The sequence below is a fragment of the Thalassophryne amazonica genome, chromosome 8, assembly GCF_902500255.1.
Source record: "Thalassophryne amazonica chromosome 8, fThaAma1.1, whole genome shotgun sequence".
Lineage (NCBI taxonomy): Eukaryota > Metazoa > Chordata > Actinopteri > Batrachoidiformes > Batrachoididae > Thalassophryne > Thalassophryne amazonica.
Genome location: NC_047110.1, coordinates 76,422,280 through 76,444,817, shown reverse-complemented (window position 1 = coordinate 76,444,817; position 22,538 = coordinate 76,422,280). Strand labels below are relative to the sequence as shown.

General features: G+C 40.3%; 1 protein-coding gene across 2 annotated transcripts; it reads right to left on the bottom strand.

The window, feature by feature from the left end:
• Window positions 1–3,036: 3,036 nt before the first annotated feature.
• Window positions 3,037–22,148, bottom strand: rad52 (RAD52 homolog, DNA repair protein). 2 transcript variants are annotated; one of them, XM_034175625.1, is made up of 11 exons: window positions 22,016–22,148; window positions 21,804–21,878; window positions 9,354–9,455; window positions 6,956–7,049; window positions 6,803–6,870; window positions 6,545–6,663; window positions 6,362–6,437; window positions 6,061–6,281; window positions 3,741–3,925; window positions 3,356–3,565; window positions 3,037–3,290 (listed from the first exon to the last, which is right to left on the bottom strand). In XM_034175625.1, the coding sequence occupies exons 2-11, from the start codon at window positions 21,852–21,854 to the stop codon at window positions 3,229–3,231; spliced, it is 1,188 nt and encodes a 395-aa protein (XP_034031516.1). In that variant the 5' UTR covers window positions 21,855–21,878; window positions 22,016–22,148; the 3' UTR covers window positions 3,037–3,228. The 2 variants fall into 2 exon arrangements, with proteins under 2 accessions (XP_034031516.1, XP_034031515.1); XM_034175624.1 differs by having other exon boundaries at window positions 3,037–3,565.
• Window positions 22,149–22,538: the final 390 nt, after the last annotated feature.

The window sequence follows — 22,538 nt, the reverse complement described above, 5'->3', positions numbered from 1 at the left end:
TCAATAGTTAACTTATCTAGAGAAGGGGGGAAAAAAAAGTTGCTGCAATGCATTATATGCAATGTTTGTTTTCTGGGGACTGATGGCTAACAAACATTTGCATGCAGATGAGGGTTGTTACAACTTAAATGTTTTTGATACTGGAATATTAGATTTTTTTTTTTATTCTTTGCCTTGCCGACTCGTCACAAAGTGTTAATCTGCTTGGTTGCCATGAGTTATCACGATGGCAGGTACATGAGACTGCCAACTTGTGCATGCTGGTTTCACAGGTTATTAATTTTAGCAGTAAAAGCGCCAACTGGCCACAGTAGAGCTCATGTCCCTGTGCTGGTTTCAGTAATTATTGCAGACCTCTGTACAGCACTCGTTTGGTCCTCTGACTCAGTAATAATACGCTGATCATCTTTACTGACTTCATGTGATTCTGTCTGTTTTGTGCATTTTTCATATTTTACAAAATGTTAAATAAATAAGATTTAAGATGCCATCTTTGTTGTGTTATAAAGCCTTACTGAGCAATAAAACACATCTCTGATCTATGTCCATTATTTTAACCACTTTAGTGTTGGAGAACTTGTATGGTATAACAGGAATATTTTGGGTCAGAGTGGAATCAACAATGTTCTTGGTCAAATTTGTGCTGACCAAGACAATCGTGCTGCGAAATGTTTGTTCCACTGCTCCAATATGCTTAGGCCTGTGTGTGTGTGTGTGTGTGTGTGTGTGTACACGTGTATATGTACAGTCTGGTTTCTACCAGACTGTGTGCATGTATGTTGACTCCAGCACTGCTCTTAAAGGCTTTCCCTTAGAAATGGTCAAGGTCATTGGATTAAAGCTTGAGCCTTTGCGCCAAACTCCGTGCACATGTAGGTGGGTTGTGGAATTGTCCAGGCATCCTCAAATTTACCAAAGGTCAATCGCTGGAGCCACGCTCATGTCTGCTTGACTGCCTGTTCTCCCAGATCCTCTTGCTAATTTCTAACAAAGTATGTCAATGAAGATTGATCCTGAAATTGCAACGGTCAAGGAATATGATTTTTAACCCGACTTGGACCAGATGTTGGACAGACTCCAGAACTGAAGTTTCATATCTATACAAAAGATAACTTGCTTAGTAAATTTTTCCTGCTTTGCAAAGAAATAAAAATGCCTTAGAATTAACTGAATTTCTGAAAATGATTTTAAATTATGCCTACACAGCTGCAATATTTTACAAATGAGATGGAAGAAATGATTTTAAGTGGCCTGAGATTTCCTATTTTGTAGTGAATGCCCTGAAGGAGTAACTCATGCAGGTCAAAGGGCATGCAGTCTGCCCTGATAGTTTACACTCCTACAACCCCTGGCAAAAATTATGGAATCATCGGCCTCAGAGGATGTTCATTCAGTTGTTTAATTTTGTAGAAAAAAAGCAGATCACAGACATGACACAAAACTAAAGTCATTTCAAATGGCAACTTTCTGGCTTTAAGAAACACTATAAGAAATCAGGAAAAAAAATTGTGGCAGTCAGTAACGGTTACTTTTTTAGACCAAAAAATGGAATCACTCAATTCTGAGGAAAAAATTATGGAATCATGAAAAACAAAAGAACGCTCCAACACCTCACTAGTATTTTGTTGCACCACCTCTGGCTTTTATAACAGCTTGCAGTCTCTGAGGCATGGACTTAATGAGTGACAGACAGTACTCTTCATCAATCTGGCTCCAACTTTCTCTAATTGCTGTTGCCAGATCAGCTTTGCAGGTTGGAGTCTTGTCATGGACCATTTTCTACAACTTCCACCAAAGATTTTCAACTGGATTAAGATCCGGACTATTTGCAGGCCATGACATTGACCCTATGTGTCTTTTTGCAAGGAATGTTTTCACAGTTTTTGCTCTATGGCAAGATGCATTATCATCTTGAAAAATGATTTCATCATCCCCAAACATCCTTTCAATTGATGGGATAAGTGTACAAAATATCAACGTAAACTTGTGCATTTATTGATGATGTAATGACAGCCATCTCCCCAGTGCCTTTACCTGACATGCAGCCCCATATCATCAATGACTGGGGAAATTTACATGTTCTCTTCAGGCAGTCATCTTTATAAATCTCATTGGAACGGCACCAAATAAAAGTTCCAGCATCATCACCTTGCCCAATGCAGATTCGAGATTGATCACTGAATATGACTTTCATCCAGTCATCCACAGTCCACGATTGCTTTTCCTTAGCCCATTGTAACCTTGTTTTTTTCTGTTTAGGTGTTAATGATGGCTTTTGTTTAGCTTTTCTGTATGTAAATCCCATTTCCTTTAGGCAGTTTCTTACAGTTCAGTCACAGACGTTGACTCCAGTTTCCTCCCATTCGTTCATTTGTTTTGTTGTGCATTTTCGATTTTTGAGACATATTGCTTTAAGTTTTCTGTCTTGACGCTTTGTCTTCCTTGGTCTACCACTGTTTGCCTTTAACAACCTTCCCATGTTGTTTGTATTTGGTCCAGAGTTTAGACACAGCTGACTGAACAACCAACATCTTTTGCAACATTGCGTGATTATTTACCCTCTTTTAAGAGTTTGATAATCCTCTCCTTTGTTTCAACTGACATCTCTCGTGTTGGAGCCATGATTCATGTCAGTCCACTTGGTGCAACAGCTCTCCAAGGTGTGATCACTCCTTTTTAGTTGCAGACTAACGAGCAGATCTGATTTGATGCAGGTGTTAGTTTTGGGGATGAAAATTTACAGGGTGATTCCATAATTTATTCCTCAGAATTGAGTGAGTCCATATTTTTTTTCCCTCTGCTTGGTCTAAAAAAGTAACCGTTACTGACTGACACAATTTTTTTTCCTGATTTCTTAGTGTTTCTTAAAGCCAGAAAGTTGCCATTTGAAATGACTTTAGTTTTGTTTCATGTCTGTGATCTGCTTTTTTCTACAAAATTAAACAACTGAATGAACATCCTCCGAGGCCGGTGATTCCATAATTATTGCCAGGGGTTGTATAAAATGCAGAAGAAAATCTGGTAAAACCACATTGTGAGTGATTTAAAATTCTCTATCTAATCTTTAAACCTGAACACAACTGAATTACTGCAGCTAAACGATTCATGGTTTATTTTACAAAACATTTATACAAATGGGGGATTATAAAATGAACTTGACAAATAAATATAAAAATAAAGGTAAAATGTCCCTCAATTGTAGAAAAGTGCAAAGGAGGCTATGAAGATTTAAGTGTCCAGTCTGCGTTTCTTCATGTTCTGTCCTTGTCTGTATGGACTGGAGGCTTCACCTGGAAAAGTAAATTAAACATCATGATATTGAGCAGAGAGAAACCCAACTCTACGTCTGTCTCACCTGGTCTTGACCGGTGTTGGTTTTGTCCTGCGCCAACTGTGGAGACTTTGCCTGTAGGTGCAGTCTGGGCTGTCTGTGGGGTTTTACTGCGCGTTTGCATCTGGTGACTCCTTGGAGTGCTGGGCTTCAGTTCCCTGGACAGACTGTCATCTGCTGGGACATCCAAGTCCTCAATCCCATCCAGGGTGAAAGCCCAAAGGTCAGGATCATCTGGGAATAAGCAGTCGGTGTCAAAGCATGTTGGGCCCCCTGGTGGTGGTTTACTGCACCTGCTGAACTCTCAAGCGCCATGCTGTGACTGAAGGACTGAGGGCAAAACTGGATGGAAGAGGAAAAATTGTTGTGGTGCCCTCTAACCATCAGTGTAACAAATGGACTGCTGTACCTGGGGAACAGCTGTCCCCACTGGATGCTTGTGCAGTAACGACTTCTGCACCCGCACACTTGGTTTCCTGTCTCTGTTGCAGCTTCTTGGCCTCCATCTCCTGCCTAAACTTCTGCTGAAGTTGCTGCTGCCGGAGTTTTCTCAGCATTTTCGGGTCTGTGTCCGTCTCAAATGCCGGCACAGGTCTTTGAAGGGGGAAAACGAGATGATGATCAGTACAGACCTGCTGAGACTGCAAAAACATTTGGTGTAGAAGTTACCAGAGTTGGGGTGGTTCTGATGAACCCACATATTAAGAGAGTTGGCCAGTTGGGACACACTTACAGTAGTGTTCAGAATAATAGCAGTGCTATGTGACTAAAAAGATTAATCCAGGTTTTGAGTATATTTCTTATTGTTACATGGGAAACAAGGTACCAGTAGATTCTCACAAATCCAACAAGACCAAGCATTCATGATATGCACACTCTTAAGGCTATGAAATTGGGCTATTAGTAAAAAAAAAAAAAAGTAGAAAAGGGGGTGTTCACAATAACAGTAGCATCTGCTGTTGATGCTACAAACTCAAAACTATTATGTTCAAACTGCTTTTTTAGCAACCTGTGAATCACTAAACAAGTATTTAGTTGTATAACCACAGTTTTTCATGATTTCTTCACATCTGCGAGGCATTAATTTTGTTGGTTTGGAACCAAGATTTTGCTTGTTTACTAGTGTGCTTGGGGTCATTGTCTTGTTGAAACACCCATTTCAAGGGCATGTCCTCTTCAGCATAAGGCAACATGACCTCTTCAAGTATTCTGACATATCCAAACTGATCCATGATACCTGGTATGTGATATATAGGCCCAACACCATAGTAGGAGAAACATGCCCATATCATGATGCTTGCACCACCATGCTTCACTGTCTTCACTGTGAACTGTGGCTTGAATTCAGAGTTTGGGGGTCGTCTCACAAACTGTCTGCGGCCCTTGGACCCAAAAAGAACAATTTTACTCTCATCAGTCCACAAAATATTCCTCCATTTCTCTTTAGGCCAGCTGATGTGTTCTTTGGTAAATTGTAACCTCTTCTGCACGTCTTTTATTTAACGGGGACTTTGCGAGGGATTCTTGCAAATAAATTAGCTTCACACAGGCGTCTTCTAACTGTCACAGCACTTACAGGTAACTCCAGACTGTCTTTGATCATCCTGGAGCTGATCAGTGGGTGAGCCTTTGCCATTCTGGTTATTCTTCTATCCATTTTGATGGTTGTTTTCCATTTTCTTCCATGCGTCTCTGGTTTTTTTGTCCATTTTAAAGTATTGGAGATCATTGTAGTGAACAGCCTATAATTTTGTGCACCTGCGTATAAGTTTTCCCCTCTCCAATCAAACTACGCTGTTCTTCTGAACAATGTCTTGAACGTCTCATTTTCCTCAGGCTTTCAAAGAGAAAAGCATGTTCAACAGATACATAGGGGACACCTGATTCACACCTGTTTGTTCCACAAACTTGACGAACTCACTGACTGAATGCCACACTACTATTATTGTGAACACCCCCTTTTTTACTTTTTTACTAATAGCCCAATTTCATAGCCTTAAGAGTGTGCATATCATGAATGCTTGGTCTTATTTGATTTGTGAGAATCTACTGAATCTACTGGTACCTTGTTTCCCATGTAACAATAAGAAATATACTCAAAACCTTTATTATTAATCTTTTTAGTCACATAGCACTACTATTATTCTGAACACTACTGTATGTTAACAGACTGAATGAGGGGGCTTTGGCACTGGACAGTAACGTGCGCGGCGGGAATGTCTCCTCATTCTTCTGCAAAGCTTTCCATTGGAAAACTGGAACAAGTCCATGTTGTGTAAACCAAGTTTTGAATTAAATTCACACGGCCCAAGTTGTATGCTCAGAAGACAAAAATATCCCAAAGAGTTCTGTTATTTTTGCCAGTAAACTGATTGTTGTGGTTTTATGGAGTACGAAGACTGCAGTAGGAGTGACAGATGTGTATCTACTGGATAAAATGTGCAGCAGTTGGCGGGACAGTCACTGAGACATGAGAGTCCAGTTCTGCCAATTCCGTCACCCTGGATTTGATGTGGTGCTGTAAGCTATCGAAAAGACCTTTAAAATTTCTTTTGGGACACATGTCTAGAAATCTAATCTGAATTGCATTTCAAACCACTTGCACATTTTGTTTGAATCAGATTTTCAAAATTTAGTTTCAGGTTTTTTTTTTTTTTGCTGTTCAGACTTTCAAAAATCTGGATACACTTAAAATTGGATCTGGACTGACAGTGTGAATGACAGGTTACCTGGAGCTGTTGTCACTCATCTTATCAAGGACAGGACGAGGATCAGGAGTGTGAACTCCAGAACAGTTGTGGTTTAGGACTTGGGGATTCCCTGACACCCTGGCAGCTCCGGTCACAGGCACCATCTTTTCATCTCGGACCAGGCTGGAAAACCGTGCTTTTTCCACAGAAGGCTCTCCCTCACATCGCTTGGTCTGGCCAAGATCAAGAGGCGGAGGAGGCTTCATTTGGGAGGACAACAGCAAAAGTCAAAATCCACAGCATGTGTTTGAAAAATAAGACAACATACAAGGTATCTGACCTGTTTGGGAATCTTGTTAATGGCAATGAGATATTCTTTATCCAAGATGCAGTTTCCAAGAGCATTACCAAAACATCTCAACGGGAAGAAACACCAAATATTAGCACGGGATTGGGATGTACCAGTAACTGAAAGAAATGCAGCAATTCCAACATGAACGTTTGTATGATTGAGATTAAGTACTTCAGCGCTCTCTTCATTCCATCGGTGACCGCTTCCTTCCTCGCTTTTTCTAGTGACAGCGCTTTTGACTTGAGCCCTTCGCTCACTCCGTAACCCACATCCTCATGAAATGCCCCATCCTGAAGGAAAACACTTGTTACACAGAGAGATGACCACACAGCGGCAAAGGTCACAGGAAGAAACACAGCCGTCACAAATTGGCGGCTATAATCTTTCGTCCAATGTCACAGTGAAGAAAATGATGGCTTTTCATCTGACCTTCAGCTGCACCTTAACAAACGCACTGACTCCAACATAAAACTTCCCATTGATGAGGTCTACAAAGTCTGTAAAGCACACAGGCACTGCTCGTTAGTCTGCAGAAACAGCTTGACAGTGACACGCGAAGCTCGGCGAGCGTAAATTTCGTACCGACATTCTGCTGGGAGATGGAGTGAGACCATCCGTTGTATCCAAACATTTCGTTAGCCAGGCTGATTACACGATGGCCCTCAATGTAGCAAACCTGAAGAATCATGCAGACAACACATGTTAATACTCAAACACAAAGACCGAAATGACAGCAAATAATTAGTGGATTTGTATTTAAACAGGATAAAGGAGGATTGGAGTCTCTACCACTCCTCACCAGATGATGGCAGTAATCCATAAATAGCTATTTATAGACAGTTCCCTTTGACCATGAAAATCATACATGCTGTCATCAATTTATGAGAATTATTCTAAAAGAATATTTTATTTTTTCACATTAACATGTACGTACCACAACTATACTTGCGTAATCACTATAATCAATCAATCAATTTTTTTATATAGCGCCAAATCACAACAAACAGTTGCCCCAAGGCGCTTTATATTGTAAGGCAAGGCCATACAATAATTATGTAAAACCCCAACGGTCAAAACGACCCCCTGTGAGCAAGCACTTGGCTACAGTGGGAAGGAAAAACTCCCTTTTAACAGGAAGAAACCTCCAGCAGAACCAGGCTCAGGGAGGGGCAGTCTTCTGCTGGGACTGGTTGGGGCTGAGGGAGAGAACCAGGAAAAGACATGCTGTGGAGGGGAGCAGAGATGGATCACTAATGATTAAATGCAGAGTGGTGCATACAGAGCAAAAAGAGAAAGAAACAGTGCATCATGGGAACCCCCCAGCAGTCTACGTCTATAGCAGCATAACTAAGGGATGGTTCAGGGTCACCTGATCCAGCCCTAACTATAAGCTTTAGCAAAAAGGAAAGTTTTAAGCCTAATCTTAAAAGTAGAGAGGGTGTCTGTCTCCCTGATCTGAATTGGGAGCTGGTTCCACAGGAGAGGAGCCTGAAAGCTGAAGGCTCTGCCTCCCATTCTACTCTTACAAACCCTAGGAACTACAAGTAAGCCTGCAGTCTGAGAGCGAAGCGCTCTATTGGGGTGATGTGGTACTACGAGGTCCCTAAGATAGATGGGACCTGATTATTCAAAACCTTATAAGTAAGAAGAAGAATTTTAAATTCTATTCTAGAATTAACAGGAAGCCAATGAAGAGAGGCCAATATGGGTGAGATATGCTCTCTCCTTCTAGTCCCCGTCAGTACTCTAGCTGCAGCATTTTGAATTAACTGAAGGCTTTTTAGGGAACTTTTAGGACAACCTGATAATAATGAATTACAATAGTCCAGCCTAGAGGAAATAAATGCATGAATTAGTTTTTCAGCATCACTCTGAGACAAGACCTTTCTGATTTTAGAGATATTGCGTAAATGCAAAAAAGCAGTCCTACATATTTGTTTAATATGCGCTTTGAATGACATATCCTGATCAAAAATGACTCCAAGATTTCTCACAGTATTACTAGAGGTCAGGGTAATGCCATCCAGAGTAAGGATCTGGTTAGACACCATGTTTCTAAGATTTGTGGGGCCAAGTACAATAACTTCAGTTTTATCTGAGTTTAAAGGCAGGAAATTAGAGGTCATCCATGTCTTTATGTCTGTAAGACAATCCTGCAGTTTAGCTAATTGGTGTGTGTCCTCTGGCTTCATGGATAGATAAAGCTGGGTATCATCTGCGTAACAATGAAAATTTAAGCAATACCGTCTAATAATACTGCCTAAGGGAAGCATGTATAAAGTGAATAAAATTGGTCCTAGCACAGAACCTTGTGGAACTCCATAATTAACTTTAGTCTGTGAAGAAGATTCCCCATTTACATGAGAAATTGTAATCTATTAGACAAATATGATTCAAACCACCGCAGCGCAGTGCCTTTAATACCTATGGCATGCTCTAATCTCTGTAATAAAATTTTATGGTCAACAGTATCAAAAGCAGCACTGAGGTCTAACAGAACAAGCACAGAGATGAGTCCACTGTCCGAGGCCATAAGAAGATCATTTGTAACCTTCACTAATGCTGTTTCTGTACTATGATGAATTCTAAAACCTGACTGAAACTCTTCAAATAGACCATTCCTCTGCAGATGATCAGTTTCAAGAATTTTTGAGAGAAAATGTCATGTGAGTGAGTACTTCTGTAAAAAATAATCCTTGTCAGACACAGGTTCTACAGGAATTGTGTTTAAATACAAACCAGAACACAATGCACTGCACACCACTGGTCAGCAGCCATTAATGAAATGATCTGTGTTGAGATCTTTAAAGTAGTTGGGAAATTGTCACACAACTCAAAAAGTAATGAAAATGCAGTACGATGGTTACAAGTGCTGATTTTTCTGGAGAGAGTAGTACTTAGTATAAATCTGCTGCACCTGAGCCAAAGTAGACATTTTAAATTTTCTTTTGAGAGAAACTGTCAAGATAAATGAACTTGCCCGCTGTCCACCTCCAGCCAGGCGGGTGCTGATGTACTCTGGTCCCAGCTTTTGTCGCAGGGCACTGTGCACCGCCTGGTACTCTTCAGCTGTGTAGTTACACTGTCACAACAACAACAAAAAACTACAGTTATGCACAAAATCCACACTATCATCCAGTGTCGCATGAAGCCGATTTTACACCCAATACTGTGACAGTTAAGGTAAATTTTCACAACCTGGATCCAGATGTAGCTTTTTCATCATTGCAAATATTTACCTCACTGTATGTATGTATGTATGTATATACACAACAAAAATATAAACGCAACACTTTTGGTTTTGCTCCCATTTTGTATGAGATGAACTCAAAGATCTAAAACTTTTTCCACATACACAATATCACCATTTCCCTCAAATATTGTTCACAAACCAGTCTAAATCTGTGATAGTGAGCACTTCTCCTTTGCTGAGATAATCCATCCCACCTCACAGGTGTGCCATATCAAGATGCTGATTAGACACCATGATTAGTGCACAGGTGTGCCTTAGACTGCCCACAATAAAAGGCCACTCTGAAAGGTGCAGTTTTATCACACAGCACAATGCCACAGATGTCGCAAGATTTGAGGGAGCGTGCAGTTGGCATGCTGACAGCAGGAATGTCAACCAGAGCTGTTGCTCGTGTATTGAATGTTCATTTCTCTACCATAAGCCGTCTCCAAAGGCATTTCAGAGAATTTGTCAGTACATCCAACCAGCCTCACAACCGCAGACCACGTGTAACCACACCAGCCCAGGACCTCCACATCCAGCCTGTTCACCTCCAAGATCGTCTGAGACCAGCCACTCAGACAGCTGCTGAAACAATCGGTTTGCATAAGCAAAGAATTCCTGCACAAACTGTCAGAAACCATCTCAGGGAAGCTCATCTGCATGCTCGTCGTCCTCATCGGGGTCTCGACCTGACTCCAGTTCGTCGTCGTAACCGACTTGAGTGGGAAAAGGCTCACATTCGCTGGCATTTGGCACGTTGGAGAGGTGTTCTCTTCATGGATGATGCGAAGGAGATGTGTTGCACTGCATGAGGCAAATGGTGGTCACACTAGATACTGACTGGTATCCCCCCCCCAATAAAACAAAACTGCACCTTTCAGAGTGGCCTTTTATTGTGGGCAGTCTAAGGCACACCTGTGCACTAATCAAGGTGTCTAATCAGCATCTTGATATGGCACACCTGTGAGGTGGGATGGATTATCTCAGCAAAGGAGAAGTGCTCACTATCACAGATTTAGACTGGTTTGTGAACAATATTTGAGGGAAATGGTGATATTGTGTATGTGGAAAAAGTTTTAGATCTTTAAGTTCATCTCCTACAAAATGGGAGCAAAACCAAAAGTGTTGTGTTTATATTTTTGTTGAGTATATATCGGGTGTCCCAAAAAAATATGCAACATTTTATCAGCAAAGAAAATGGTCAAAGCATATGTGTAGGAAATAAATTTATGGCTGATAGAAAGCTGAAAGGTTGAAGTTTTTGATACCAGTGTCAATATTGGCCCTGCATTTTGTCAGTCTCTTAGACAACATGTTCAATGTAGGCCCCGCGTTAGCCAATTACAGCCTGCAAACGCTTTGGGGAAAGTGTCCTGAGGAATCTTTCAGATTTCTCAGCAGATGTTTTCCTTCAATGATTCAATGCTTGGCATCAACATAAACTTCAGGGTCTCTGCAAGTAAAAAAGAAACATAAGTGATTATGTTTGTAGCATTTGGGTCAAACCAAGTGTGTTAAATGTTGTATTTTTTTTTTTTTTTGGGGGGGGGGGGGACACCCATATATATATATATATATATATATATATATATATATATATACATATATATATATATACATATACATATATATATATACATATATATACATATATACACACACACACACACACACACACACACACACACATCATATATCATGAATGCTTGGTCTTGTTGGATTTGTGAGAATCTACTGAATCTAGTGGTACCTTGTTTCCCATGTAACAATAAGAAATATACTCAAAACCTGGATTAATCTTTTTAGTCACATAGCACTACTATTATTCTGAACACTACTGTGTATATATATATATATATATATATATATATATATATATATATATACACACACATATATATACACACACATATATATACACACACATATATACACACACACATACAGTGAGGTAAAAGAGTATTTAGTCAGTCCCTGATTGTGCAAGTTCTCCCTACTCAGAAAGATGAGAGAGGTCAGTAATTTTCATCACAGGTACACTTCAACTATGAGAGACAAAATGAGGAAAAAAAAAAATCCAGGAAATCACTTTGTAGGATTTTTAAAGAATTTATTTGTAAATTATGGTGGAAAACAAGTATTTGGTCAATAACAAAAGTTCAACTCAGTACTATGTAACATAATCTTTGTTGGCAAGGACAGAGGTCAAACGTTTCCTGTAAGTCTTCACCAGGTTTGCACACACTGTAGCTGGTATTTTGGCCCATTCCTCCATGCAGATCTCCTCTAGAGCAGTGATGTTTTGGGGCTGTCACTTGGCAACATGGACTTTCAGCTCCCTCCACAAATTTTCTATGGGGTTGAGGTCTGGAGACTGGCTAGGCCACACCAGGACCTTGAAACGCTTTTTACGGAGCCACTCCTTTGTTGCCCGAGCGGTGTGTTTAGGATTACTGTCATGCTGGAAGACCCAGCCACGTTTCATCTTCAATGCTCTCACTGATGGAAGGAGGTTTTGGTTTAAAATCTCACGATACATGGCCCCGTTCATTCTTCCCTTAACAAAGATCAGTCGCCCTGTACCATTTGCAGAAAAACAGCCCCAAAGCATGATGTTTCCACCCCCATGCTTCACAGTAGATATGGTGTTCTTGGAATGCAACTCAGCATTTGTCTTCCTCCAAACATGACTAGTTGAGTTTGTACTAAAAAGTTCTATTTTGGTTTCATCTGACCACATATTCTCCCAATCCTGTTCTGGATCATCCATGCACTCTCTGGCAAACTTCATACGGGCCTGGACACGTACTGGCTTAAGCATGGGGACACGCCTGGCACTGCAGGATTTGAGTCCATCTCTGCGTAGTGTGTAGCCTTTGTTACTTTGGTCCCAGCTCTCTGCAGGTCATTCATCAGGTCCCTCCGTGTAGTCCTGGGATTTTTGTTCATCGTTCTCATGATCATTTTGACCCCACGGGCTGACATCTTGTGTGGAGCCCCAGATAGAGGGAGATTATCAATGGTCTTATATGTCTTCCATTGTCTTACAATTGCTCCCACAGTTAATTTATTCACACCAACCTGCTTGACTATTGTACATTCACTCTTCCCATCCTGGTGCACATCTACAATTTTATTCCTGGTGTCCTTTGACAGCTCTTTGGTCTTGGCCATGGTTGAGTTTGGAGTGTGACTGTTTGAGGCTGTGGGCAGGTGTCTTTTACAGCGATAAGTTCAAACAGGTGCCATTAATACAGGTAACGAGTGGAGGACAGAAGAGCTTCTTAAAGAAGTTACAGGTCTGTGAGAGCCAGAAATCTTGCTTGTTTGTGGGTGACCAAATACTTATTTCCCCCATAATTTACAAATAAATTCTTTAAAAATCCTACAATGTGATTTCCTGAATTTTTTTTTCCCCTCATTTTGTCTCTCATAGTTGAAGTGTACCTATGATGAAAATTACAGACCTCTCTCATCTCTCTAAGTAGGAGAACTTGCACAATCAGGGACTGACTAAATACTTTTTGGCCCCACTGTGTGTGTGTCGTTCTGTTAAGTCACAGCACAGGCTGCAGTGTGCACATGTGCTACACGGAGTTCCACACGCAGGAAAAAATTGTGACATATTCTGGTGCAATTCTGGAAAATCGTATCTTGAGGAAAGAATGCAGTAAATGTATGTAACCTGCAGATTAACCATCCACATCCTGGGAGCTCACAGTTTTTCAGTGAAATAAAAACAAACTGACTGTTCGCCCTGTGGAGCCAAAATTTTACATTTTCAGTTCCCAAAAGTGGAGCAGAGATCAATAACCTGTCTGCTGTGGAGTTCCTCTTTTTTATGTCATTATGATGCTAAATACCTCACAGCATTAAAAACAAAACAGTAATAATAATAAAAAAAATAAAAAATAAAAAATAAAAAAAAAACATCAGCCTTTCAAACACCTTCTGTTCCAGGATACATGCAGTTTACTTTCAAACATGGCTAATGTGTTGAGCAGAGGCCTGTCCCATCATGCACTGGGAGGAAGGAATGCTGAAAAACACCCTGAGCGTGATAACAAAGTGCCACAGCACTCAAATACACAACGCTGCAACGGCTAGTCGATTTAATCAATCAATAACTAACAATTCCTTTAACTGATTTATTAATGGTTGCAGCTGGTGAAGTGTAAAGATTTGCTGCTTTTCTCTGTTTTATCGTGAAAATGTAACATATTTTGTGATTAGGAGTCAGGACTTTTGGTTTGACAAAACAGGCATTTGAAAATTTTAATAAATAATTTTTTACTACTTTTGTACATTGTATGGACTGAAAATTAAAAGGGGGGGGGGAACTGAAAATAATAATATTAGTTATCAAGTTATCAGTTATCATTGGTGAACAACTTGATAACGATTTTATCATATACCTATAAATGATAAATGCACGCAGAACAATGCGCATGCTCTCCCTTCGCTCACTACCTCCGGGGGTACGGATGTGGGACCCGCAAAGAATCATGGCCACGGAGCTCTGCGGCTGCAGTTACTGAGACCATGCAGCGGGCGCTGCAGATTTTTCCACAAGAAGTCTATCCTTGCGGGATGCCAGAGCGCTCCGCATCAAAACAGCGAGCCTAGTCTCTGGACCTGTTGCTGGAGTTGGATGCAGTTTGGCACAGCAGACAGGGGGGCGGTGTGAGTGGTCCGCTGCGGCGCTTACCGAGCCCGCAGACTCAGTAAGCGCTTCGGAGGCAGTGAGAGCAATCGCGGTGATGCCAACCGGTGCCGCGACCGGCCCGCCTGATAAGGACACAGAACACAATGCGCTGTTTAAAAAATAAATAAATAAACAGCTAAATAAAGGGGGGGGGAGCATGCAAAACTGCACTAAAAAAAATCCGCGAACTGCGAGGCCTTGAAAGGTGAACCGCGATATAGCGAGGGACCACTGTATTAAATTACACATTGACACAATATCTAGGATCTCACACACACACACACACATATATACATATATTACTTGCTCGGTCTGTACAGGGATATTAGACCTCCGTGTTTTTCGCACGGACCTCGCCATACTTCACACGTTGGTTTGATATTTCCCCATACAGACCTCTTCTTCTTCTTTGTCTTTCGGCTGTTCCCGTTAGGGGTCGCCACAGCAGATAAATCGTTTCCATCTCACCCTCACAGTCGGTTAATAATACTTTAGTATTAGATGTTTGTGTAACAAGGTGAAGTCAAGACGGAAAAGATTATTACACCAGCTTTGGCCATTAGCCTGTACCACCCTTTTGAAACACGAATCACTGTGTCAATAAAACAAGCTTTTAATTTCAAACAGCATTATTTCATGTTATCTTAGTTAGGACTCATTACAAAAACTACACAAAATAAATGTTTGGGGAAATCTTTGTTAATGCATTTCTGAGGAAAAAGAATATCCGTCGATGTATTGGGACATTGGATTTTAGAAACATCAAATATCAAAATCTATAACGGTTTTAAAAATTCTGAATCAGTCGATCCAGTGCGAAATACAGGGGGAACAACACTTTTGTCCTACTGCTGTTAAGAGCAAGACAAGAAAATTAACAGACATTCTACAGAGATGGCAGGATGGTAGATCCCCCCCTCTTACCAATAAACCATGAGTGACTCTTGAAGGACCAATACAGCACCTGGTGTACACAATTTGATACCTGGTTTGAAACATACAGTATGTATCACAACGAAACGTGGATTATTTCATGACTTTGCGGTCTGTAGAACGGTGAGATGGGAGCCGTGTTTTACATGACGTATTTCATCAACTCACTGCACACTTCATGGAGTCTGACAGCAGTATTTCATGATGTGTTCCCTGAAACTCAAAGTATGAAAATTTAGAAGCCTTACTCAAAAAAGTACTTCGGAAGAGCATTTGAAGTCAGGACTCCGACAGGAAGACTGTTTACTGACCCCGAAAAACTCCTCTAACCGGAGTTCACAAAGACTCATCACTCTGAGTTTATTCAGCAGGAAGTGTCTTGCATTCAGTCAAGTGTAGCTCCACCTCCAGCAATTTATGATTTACATGCATTGTGTCATGCAGATATGCAGTTTTAACTTAGCAGATTGATGGCTGTCTTTTAACCAAAAGGTGCAGAGCTTGAATCCATTGTGCCCCTGTCTTGTTTTATTTTTAATTTGTTTTTTGTTTGTTTACTGCACTTGCTGCTGACTTTTGTTATCCCCAACTTTTAAGTTGATCTGGATAAAACATTGCCACCAGGATAAATGAACAACCAGGATGTGCTACAAGCACATCTGGCACACTGTGCATGTGTAACTGGACGCGGCGGAGCCCTAGATGATATGTGATGCGTGTTCATCTCAATAAGCAAAGATAGACAAATGTATAACACTGTGCATTCCCAGGAGTGAACACTGTTTTTGGACGGGCGTTGTGCACTTCAGGATTACAAACAAGGATCTAAGATGATGTCTCAGCTGCCTAGCAACCTTGCAAGTGACTTTGTGTTTGGGTTTAATTTCTCTAAGATGCACTGATATCTGAATTGTCCCAGTCCACCCAGCTGTACATTTGTATCATTTAAGGTTCACTTCATGCTACAGAATCAGGATAAGTGCTGGTACCATGGGCCTGACCGCATGTACAGGCCTTAATTAAATGTGTGTGTATGTATCCATATTAAGTCAAGTGGCCTCTGTCTGCGTGCGTGGGTATGGCTTCGATCATGGCGAAACCGAGGAGAGCTGATGTTTGCTGTTTGGTATGCCTATGTGTTTTGGATCAAGGTTGAATGCTGCAAAAGCAGAAAGTTGACAGGACTAATATTTTATGAGAAATTAGTGATTTTAGCTAACCAGTAAACAATGGACATTGTGCTGCAAAGCACCATGGGAGTTCAGGTTTTGAGGTTTTAAATGTTATTGTGCTTCATGTTAGTTTAACAGTGTTGTTAGTGTTATTGATTTATTGTTTTTGTAGTTCAGTTGGTTTAGTCAGTTTAGCTAGGTGTTATGTTGCTGTTACTATGAGTGAGTAAGGCATCATGTTGGTACCATGAGAGAAAAGTGTACTGCTTTTAATGACTTCCTCCACCATCTGTTTATCAAATTAAAAGCCCCTGTTTACAGCAGATTGCAGAAAAGACAAAAAGCTGTGCGTGCATGCAATTTTGATCAGGCACAAAGTGTGGAGAGCTGACATTTACCATTTGGTATGCTTATGAAATTTTGGGTCAAGGATGAACGGTGCCAAAACCTAACACTGATAGGATTAATATTACATGCTACATGTAATATTAATTAATATATTACATATTACATGTATACAAGTCTGGTAATTTGAACAATACTTTGTATTTGTGCAACCACTTCGCACACTTCCAGAAGTCTTACACAGTAACGGAATTCTGATATGTTTTAACAATTTTCAGAATTCTCCACCATGGAATACTGCCTCTCCTCATGCCCGAGGATTACCATCAACCAACACAGGATGGCAGCGCTTGTGAGCACGCTTTCATGACGACGGTAAACTCCGAAAACCCAAGACTGAAACTTCCAAGTTGCGAAAAGCACATGTACACTTGATGAACTCAGAAAACAACAGGAATGTTGAAACATATTTGAGTTTTGTTGTTGTCTTGACAAAGAACACCTAAACAAATTAATACAGCTACTTGCTGTGGGCAAACAAGATGGCAAATGGGTCAGATGAGTGAATTTCTATTTGCACTCTGGACTCAGTGACCTATCAATTACTAGTTTTTTTTTTTTTTTCAAAAACTACAATGCTCATAACTTCACTAAAATATAAAAAACAAAAACATGTCAGAAAAAATAATTTGTTAAAAATAATTAAATGTTTTTTGTAATATTACTGTCTCAAAAGTCATGACTGCAGATGCCGTGATTGTGGTTCTTATGATGTCAAGTTTGATCAACCAGAGCAATAAATTTCCACCCAAGTTTCTGAGGAAAAAAAAAAAAAATCTAACTCAGCCACACATTCAAATAGTCACTTGTTCAATCGGAGCTCGTATAGTCCAATGTCACGGACTGAGGTTACCAACCTATGAGATTTGTATATTTGCTTTCTGCGCATGCACAAAAAAAAAACAAACAAACAAAAAAAACAGGTAGATTTGAGTAGAAAGATGTCTTCACCAGGTTTGCACACACTGTAGCTGGTATTTTGGCCCATTCCTCCATGCAGATCTCCTCTAGAGCAGTGATGTTTTGGGGCTGTCACTTGGCAACATGGACTTTCAGCTCCCTCCACAAATTTTCTATGGGGTTGAGGTCTGGAGACTGGCTAGGCCACACCAGGACCTTGAAACGCTTTTTACGGAGCCACTCCTTTGTTGCCCGAGCGGTGTGTTTAGGATTACTGTCATGCTGGAAGACCCAGCCACGTTTCATCTTCAATGCTCTCACTGATGGAAGGAGGTTTTGGTTTAAAATCTCACGATACATGGCCCCGTTCATTCTTCCCTTAACAAAGATCAGTCGCCCTGTACCATTTGCAGAAAAACAGCCCCAAAGCATGATGTTTCCACCCCCATGCTTCACAGTAGATATGGTGTTCTTGGAATGCAACTCAGCATTCGTCTTCCTCCAAACATGACTAGTTGAGTTTGTACTAAAAAGTTCTATTTTGGTTTCATCTGACCACATGATATTCTCCCAATCCTGTTCTGGATCATCCATGCACTCTCTGGCAAACTTCATACGGGCCTGGACACGTACTGGCTTAAGCATGGGGACACGCCTGGCACTGCAGGATTTGAGTCCATCTCTGCGTAGTCAAATATCAAAATCTATAACGGTTTTAAAAATTCTGTATCAGTCGATCCAGTGCGAAATACAGGGGGAACAACACTTTTGTCCTACTGCTGTTAAGAGCAAGACAAGAAAATTAACAGACATTCTACAGAGATGGCAGGATGGTAGATCCCCCCCTCTTACCAATAAACCATGAGTGACTCTTGAAGGACCAATACAGCACCTGGTGTACACAATTTGATACCTGGTTTGAAACATACAGTATGTATCACAACGAAACGTGGATTATTTCATGACTTTGCGGTCTGTAGAACGGTGAGATGGGAGCCGTGTTTTACATTACGTATTTCATCAACTCACTGCACACTTCATGGAGTCTGACAGCAGTATTTCATGATGTGTTCCCTGAAACTCAAAGTATGAAAATTTAGAAGCCTTACTCAAAAAAGTACTTCGGAAGAGCATTTGAAGTCAGGACTCCGACAGGAAGACTGTTTACTGACCCCGAAAAACTCCTCTAACCGGAGTTCACAAAGACTCATCACTCTGAGTTTATTCAGCAGGAAGTGTCTTGCACTCAGTCAAGTGTAGCTCCACCTCCAGCAATTTATGATTTACATGCATTGTGTCATGCAGATATGCAGTTTTAACTTAGCAGATTGATGGCTGTCTTTTAACCAAAAGGTGCAGAGCTTGAATCCATTGTGCCCCTGTCTTGTTTTATTTTTAATTTGTTTTTTGTTTGTTTACTGCACTTGCTGTTGACTTTTGTTATCCCCAACTTTTAAGTTGATCTGGATAAAACATTGCCACCAGGATAAATGAACAACCAGGATGTGCTACAAGCACATCTGGCACACTGTGCATGTGTAACTGGACGCGGCGGAGCCCTAGATGATATGTGATGCGTGTTCATCTCAATAAGCAAAGATAGACAAATGTATAACACTGTGCATTCCCAGGAGTGAACACTGTTTTTGGACGGGCGTTGTGCACTTCAGGATTACAAACAAGGATCTAAGATGATGTCTCAGCTGCCTAGCAACCTTGCAAGTGACTTTGTGTTTGGGTTTAATTTCTCTAAGATGCACTGATATCTGAATTGTCCCAGTCCACCCAGCTGTACATTTGTATCATTTAAGGTTCACTTCATGCTACAGAATCAGGATAAGTGCTGGTACCATGGGCCTGACCGCATGTACAGGCCTTAATTAAATGTGTGTGTATGTATCCATATTAAGTCAAGTGGCCTCTGTCTGCGTGCGTGGGTATGGCTTCGATCATGGCGAAACCGAGGAGAGCTGATGTTTGCTGTTTGGTATGCCTATGTGTTTTGGATCAAGGTTGAATGCTGCAAAAGCAGAAAGTTGACAGGACTAATATTTTATGAGAAATTAATGATTTTAGCTAACCAGTAAACAATGGACATTGTGCTGCAAAGCACCATGGGAGTTCAGGTTTTGAGGTTTTAAATGTTATTGTGCTTCATGTTAGTTTAACAGTGTTGTTAGTGTTATTGATTTATTGTTTTTGTAGTTCAGTTGGTTTAGTCAGTTTAGCTAGGTGTTATGTTGCTGTTACTATGAGTGAGTAAGGCATCATGTTGGTACCATGAGAGAAAAGTGTACTGCTTTTAATGACTTCCTCCACCATCTGTTTATCAAATTAAAAGCCCCTGTTTACAGCAGATTGCAGAAAAGACAAAAAGCTGTGCGTGCATGCAATTTTGATCAGGCACAAAGTGTGGAGAGCTGACATTTACCATTTGGTATGCTTATGAAATTTTGGGTCAAGGATGAACGGTGCCAAAACCTAACACTGATAGGATTAATATTACATGCTACATGTAATATTAATTAATATATTACATATTACATGTATACAAGTCTGGTAATTTGAACAATACTTTGTATTTGTGCAACCACTTCGCACACTTCCAGAAGTCTTACACAGTAACGGAATTCTGATATGTTTTAACAATTTTCAGAATTCTCCACCATGGAATACTGCCTCTCCTCATGCCCGAGGATTACCATCAACCAACACAGGATGGCAGCGCTTGTGAGCACGCTTTCATGACGACGGTAAACTCCGAAAACCCAAGACTGAAACTTCCAAGTTGCGAAAAGCACATGTACACTTGATGAACTCAGAAAACAACAGGAATGTTGAAACATATTTGAGTTTTGTTGTTGTCTTGACAAAGAACACCTAAACAAATTAATACAGCTACTTGCTGTGGGCAAACAAGATGGCAAATGGGTCAGATGAGTGAATTTCTATTTGCACTCTGGACTCAGTGACCTATCAATTACTACAGTTTTTTTTTGTTTTTCAAAAACTACAATGCTCATAACTTCACTAAAATATAAAAAACAAAAACATGTCAGAAAAAATAATTTGTTAAAAATAATTAAATGTTTTTTGTAATATTACTGTCTCAAAAGTCATGACTGCAGATGCCGTGATTGTGGTTCTTATGATGTCAAGTTTGATCAACCAGAGCAATAAATTTCCACCCAAGTTTCTGAGGAAAAAAAAAAAAAAATCTAACTCAGCCACACATTCAAATAGTCACTTGTTCAATCGGAGCTCGTATAGTCCAATGTCACGGACTGAGGTTACCAACCTATGAGATTTGTATATTTGCTTTCTGCGCATGCACAAAAAAAAAAACAAACAAACAAAAAAAACAGGTAGATTGTTCTGCACAGAGTTCACCCTTTCTGTGTGCAGACCAAAATCAGGTTTAATGTGAATAAATTCTGATCTTATGTCCGTGAAAAACGGGAAGATTGTTCTGTACTGAGTTTACCCTTTCTGTTTGTGGAAAATCAGGTTTAGAGGTGGGTTATTTTTCTCCAGCTCTCAGTCCTTTCCACACACAGAAAAGGGGAACTCAGTACAGAGCAAACTTCCCATTTTTTTCACATGTGCAGATAGCGAATATACAAATCTGGCGGTGGGGGGGGAGGCGGTCATCTCACTGTGTAACACCGGCTTTACAACATCCCATGAACACAGCATCAATATAATTAATCAGGCAACAGCAAATAATATCTTCCTGCATGAAAGTGAAATTAAAAAGTGCAAACATTTATTAAGACTTCTGCAGCTGGCTATTTATTGATAGTTTGGACACTCAACTGACAATTTATGAAACAAAATGAAACAAATGAAAAAAGGTAGGTCTTTATTAGACCTACCTAGCTAATAAAGTGGGCAATGACCCAATATAGGCTAGAACATCGTTAATGTACAAATAGTTATGCTCGCCTTTTTCTCTTTTTTTTTTCTTTTTTTTTTTTTAAACAGATGGCGTCTGGAAGATGTTAGTTATGTTAATCTGGAAGATTCCAACATCCTACTTTGTCTGGAAGGCAGCACGAGGACTAAAGTGTCTCCTCCTACCTGTCCAAAACTCTTAGGCGCAGAGTTTTTCTCTTCAAAATCACCGGACATAGTCGCAGAGGTGTCTGTTAGTCCCTAAAATAAAGTGACATATATACAGTCCAGTTAACAAATAGCTGTTTGAAACACGAAACAATGTCATGCTAGCTTTAGCCAGCTAATATCACAATTTAAAAAGACTACAGAATGCTGGATATAATCACATAACTCACCAAGTAAAACCCGCAAACAAACAAAAGAAAGTATAAATATAAAATCTTGGCAAACAATTCACCGAAAATTTTTAACTTTGAAACATATTAGCAAACGCGAATGAACTTCCCGCTCGGACATCGGAGGCGGAGCTTATGCTGCCTTCAAGGTAATCAGAAAATCAGCTGCTGCCCAGACAAAACAATATACACAGAACAACGTTCTAAATTTAATGGATGATTTTAGTGTCATTTTCATGGAGGATGGAAGTCACTTGTTCCTCATTCTGTCAGTGTGGGTTCAGCTTTGATGACTAGGTAATGTGGATTATCATTTATTGATCACAGAAATTTATCGAATTTATTTCATTTTATTTGTTTTGTTCATTGATGAATATCATTACATTTGCTTAATACTATCTTTGTGTAGTATCAGTGAGTTTGAAGGTTGAGGAGTTTGTGATTTCAGTGTCTTGCTGTAAGAGACTGATGCTCAGCAGCAAAAGAGGCTCAAATTCACTATTCCTTCAGTTAATGGACAACC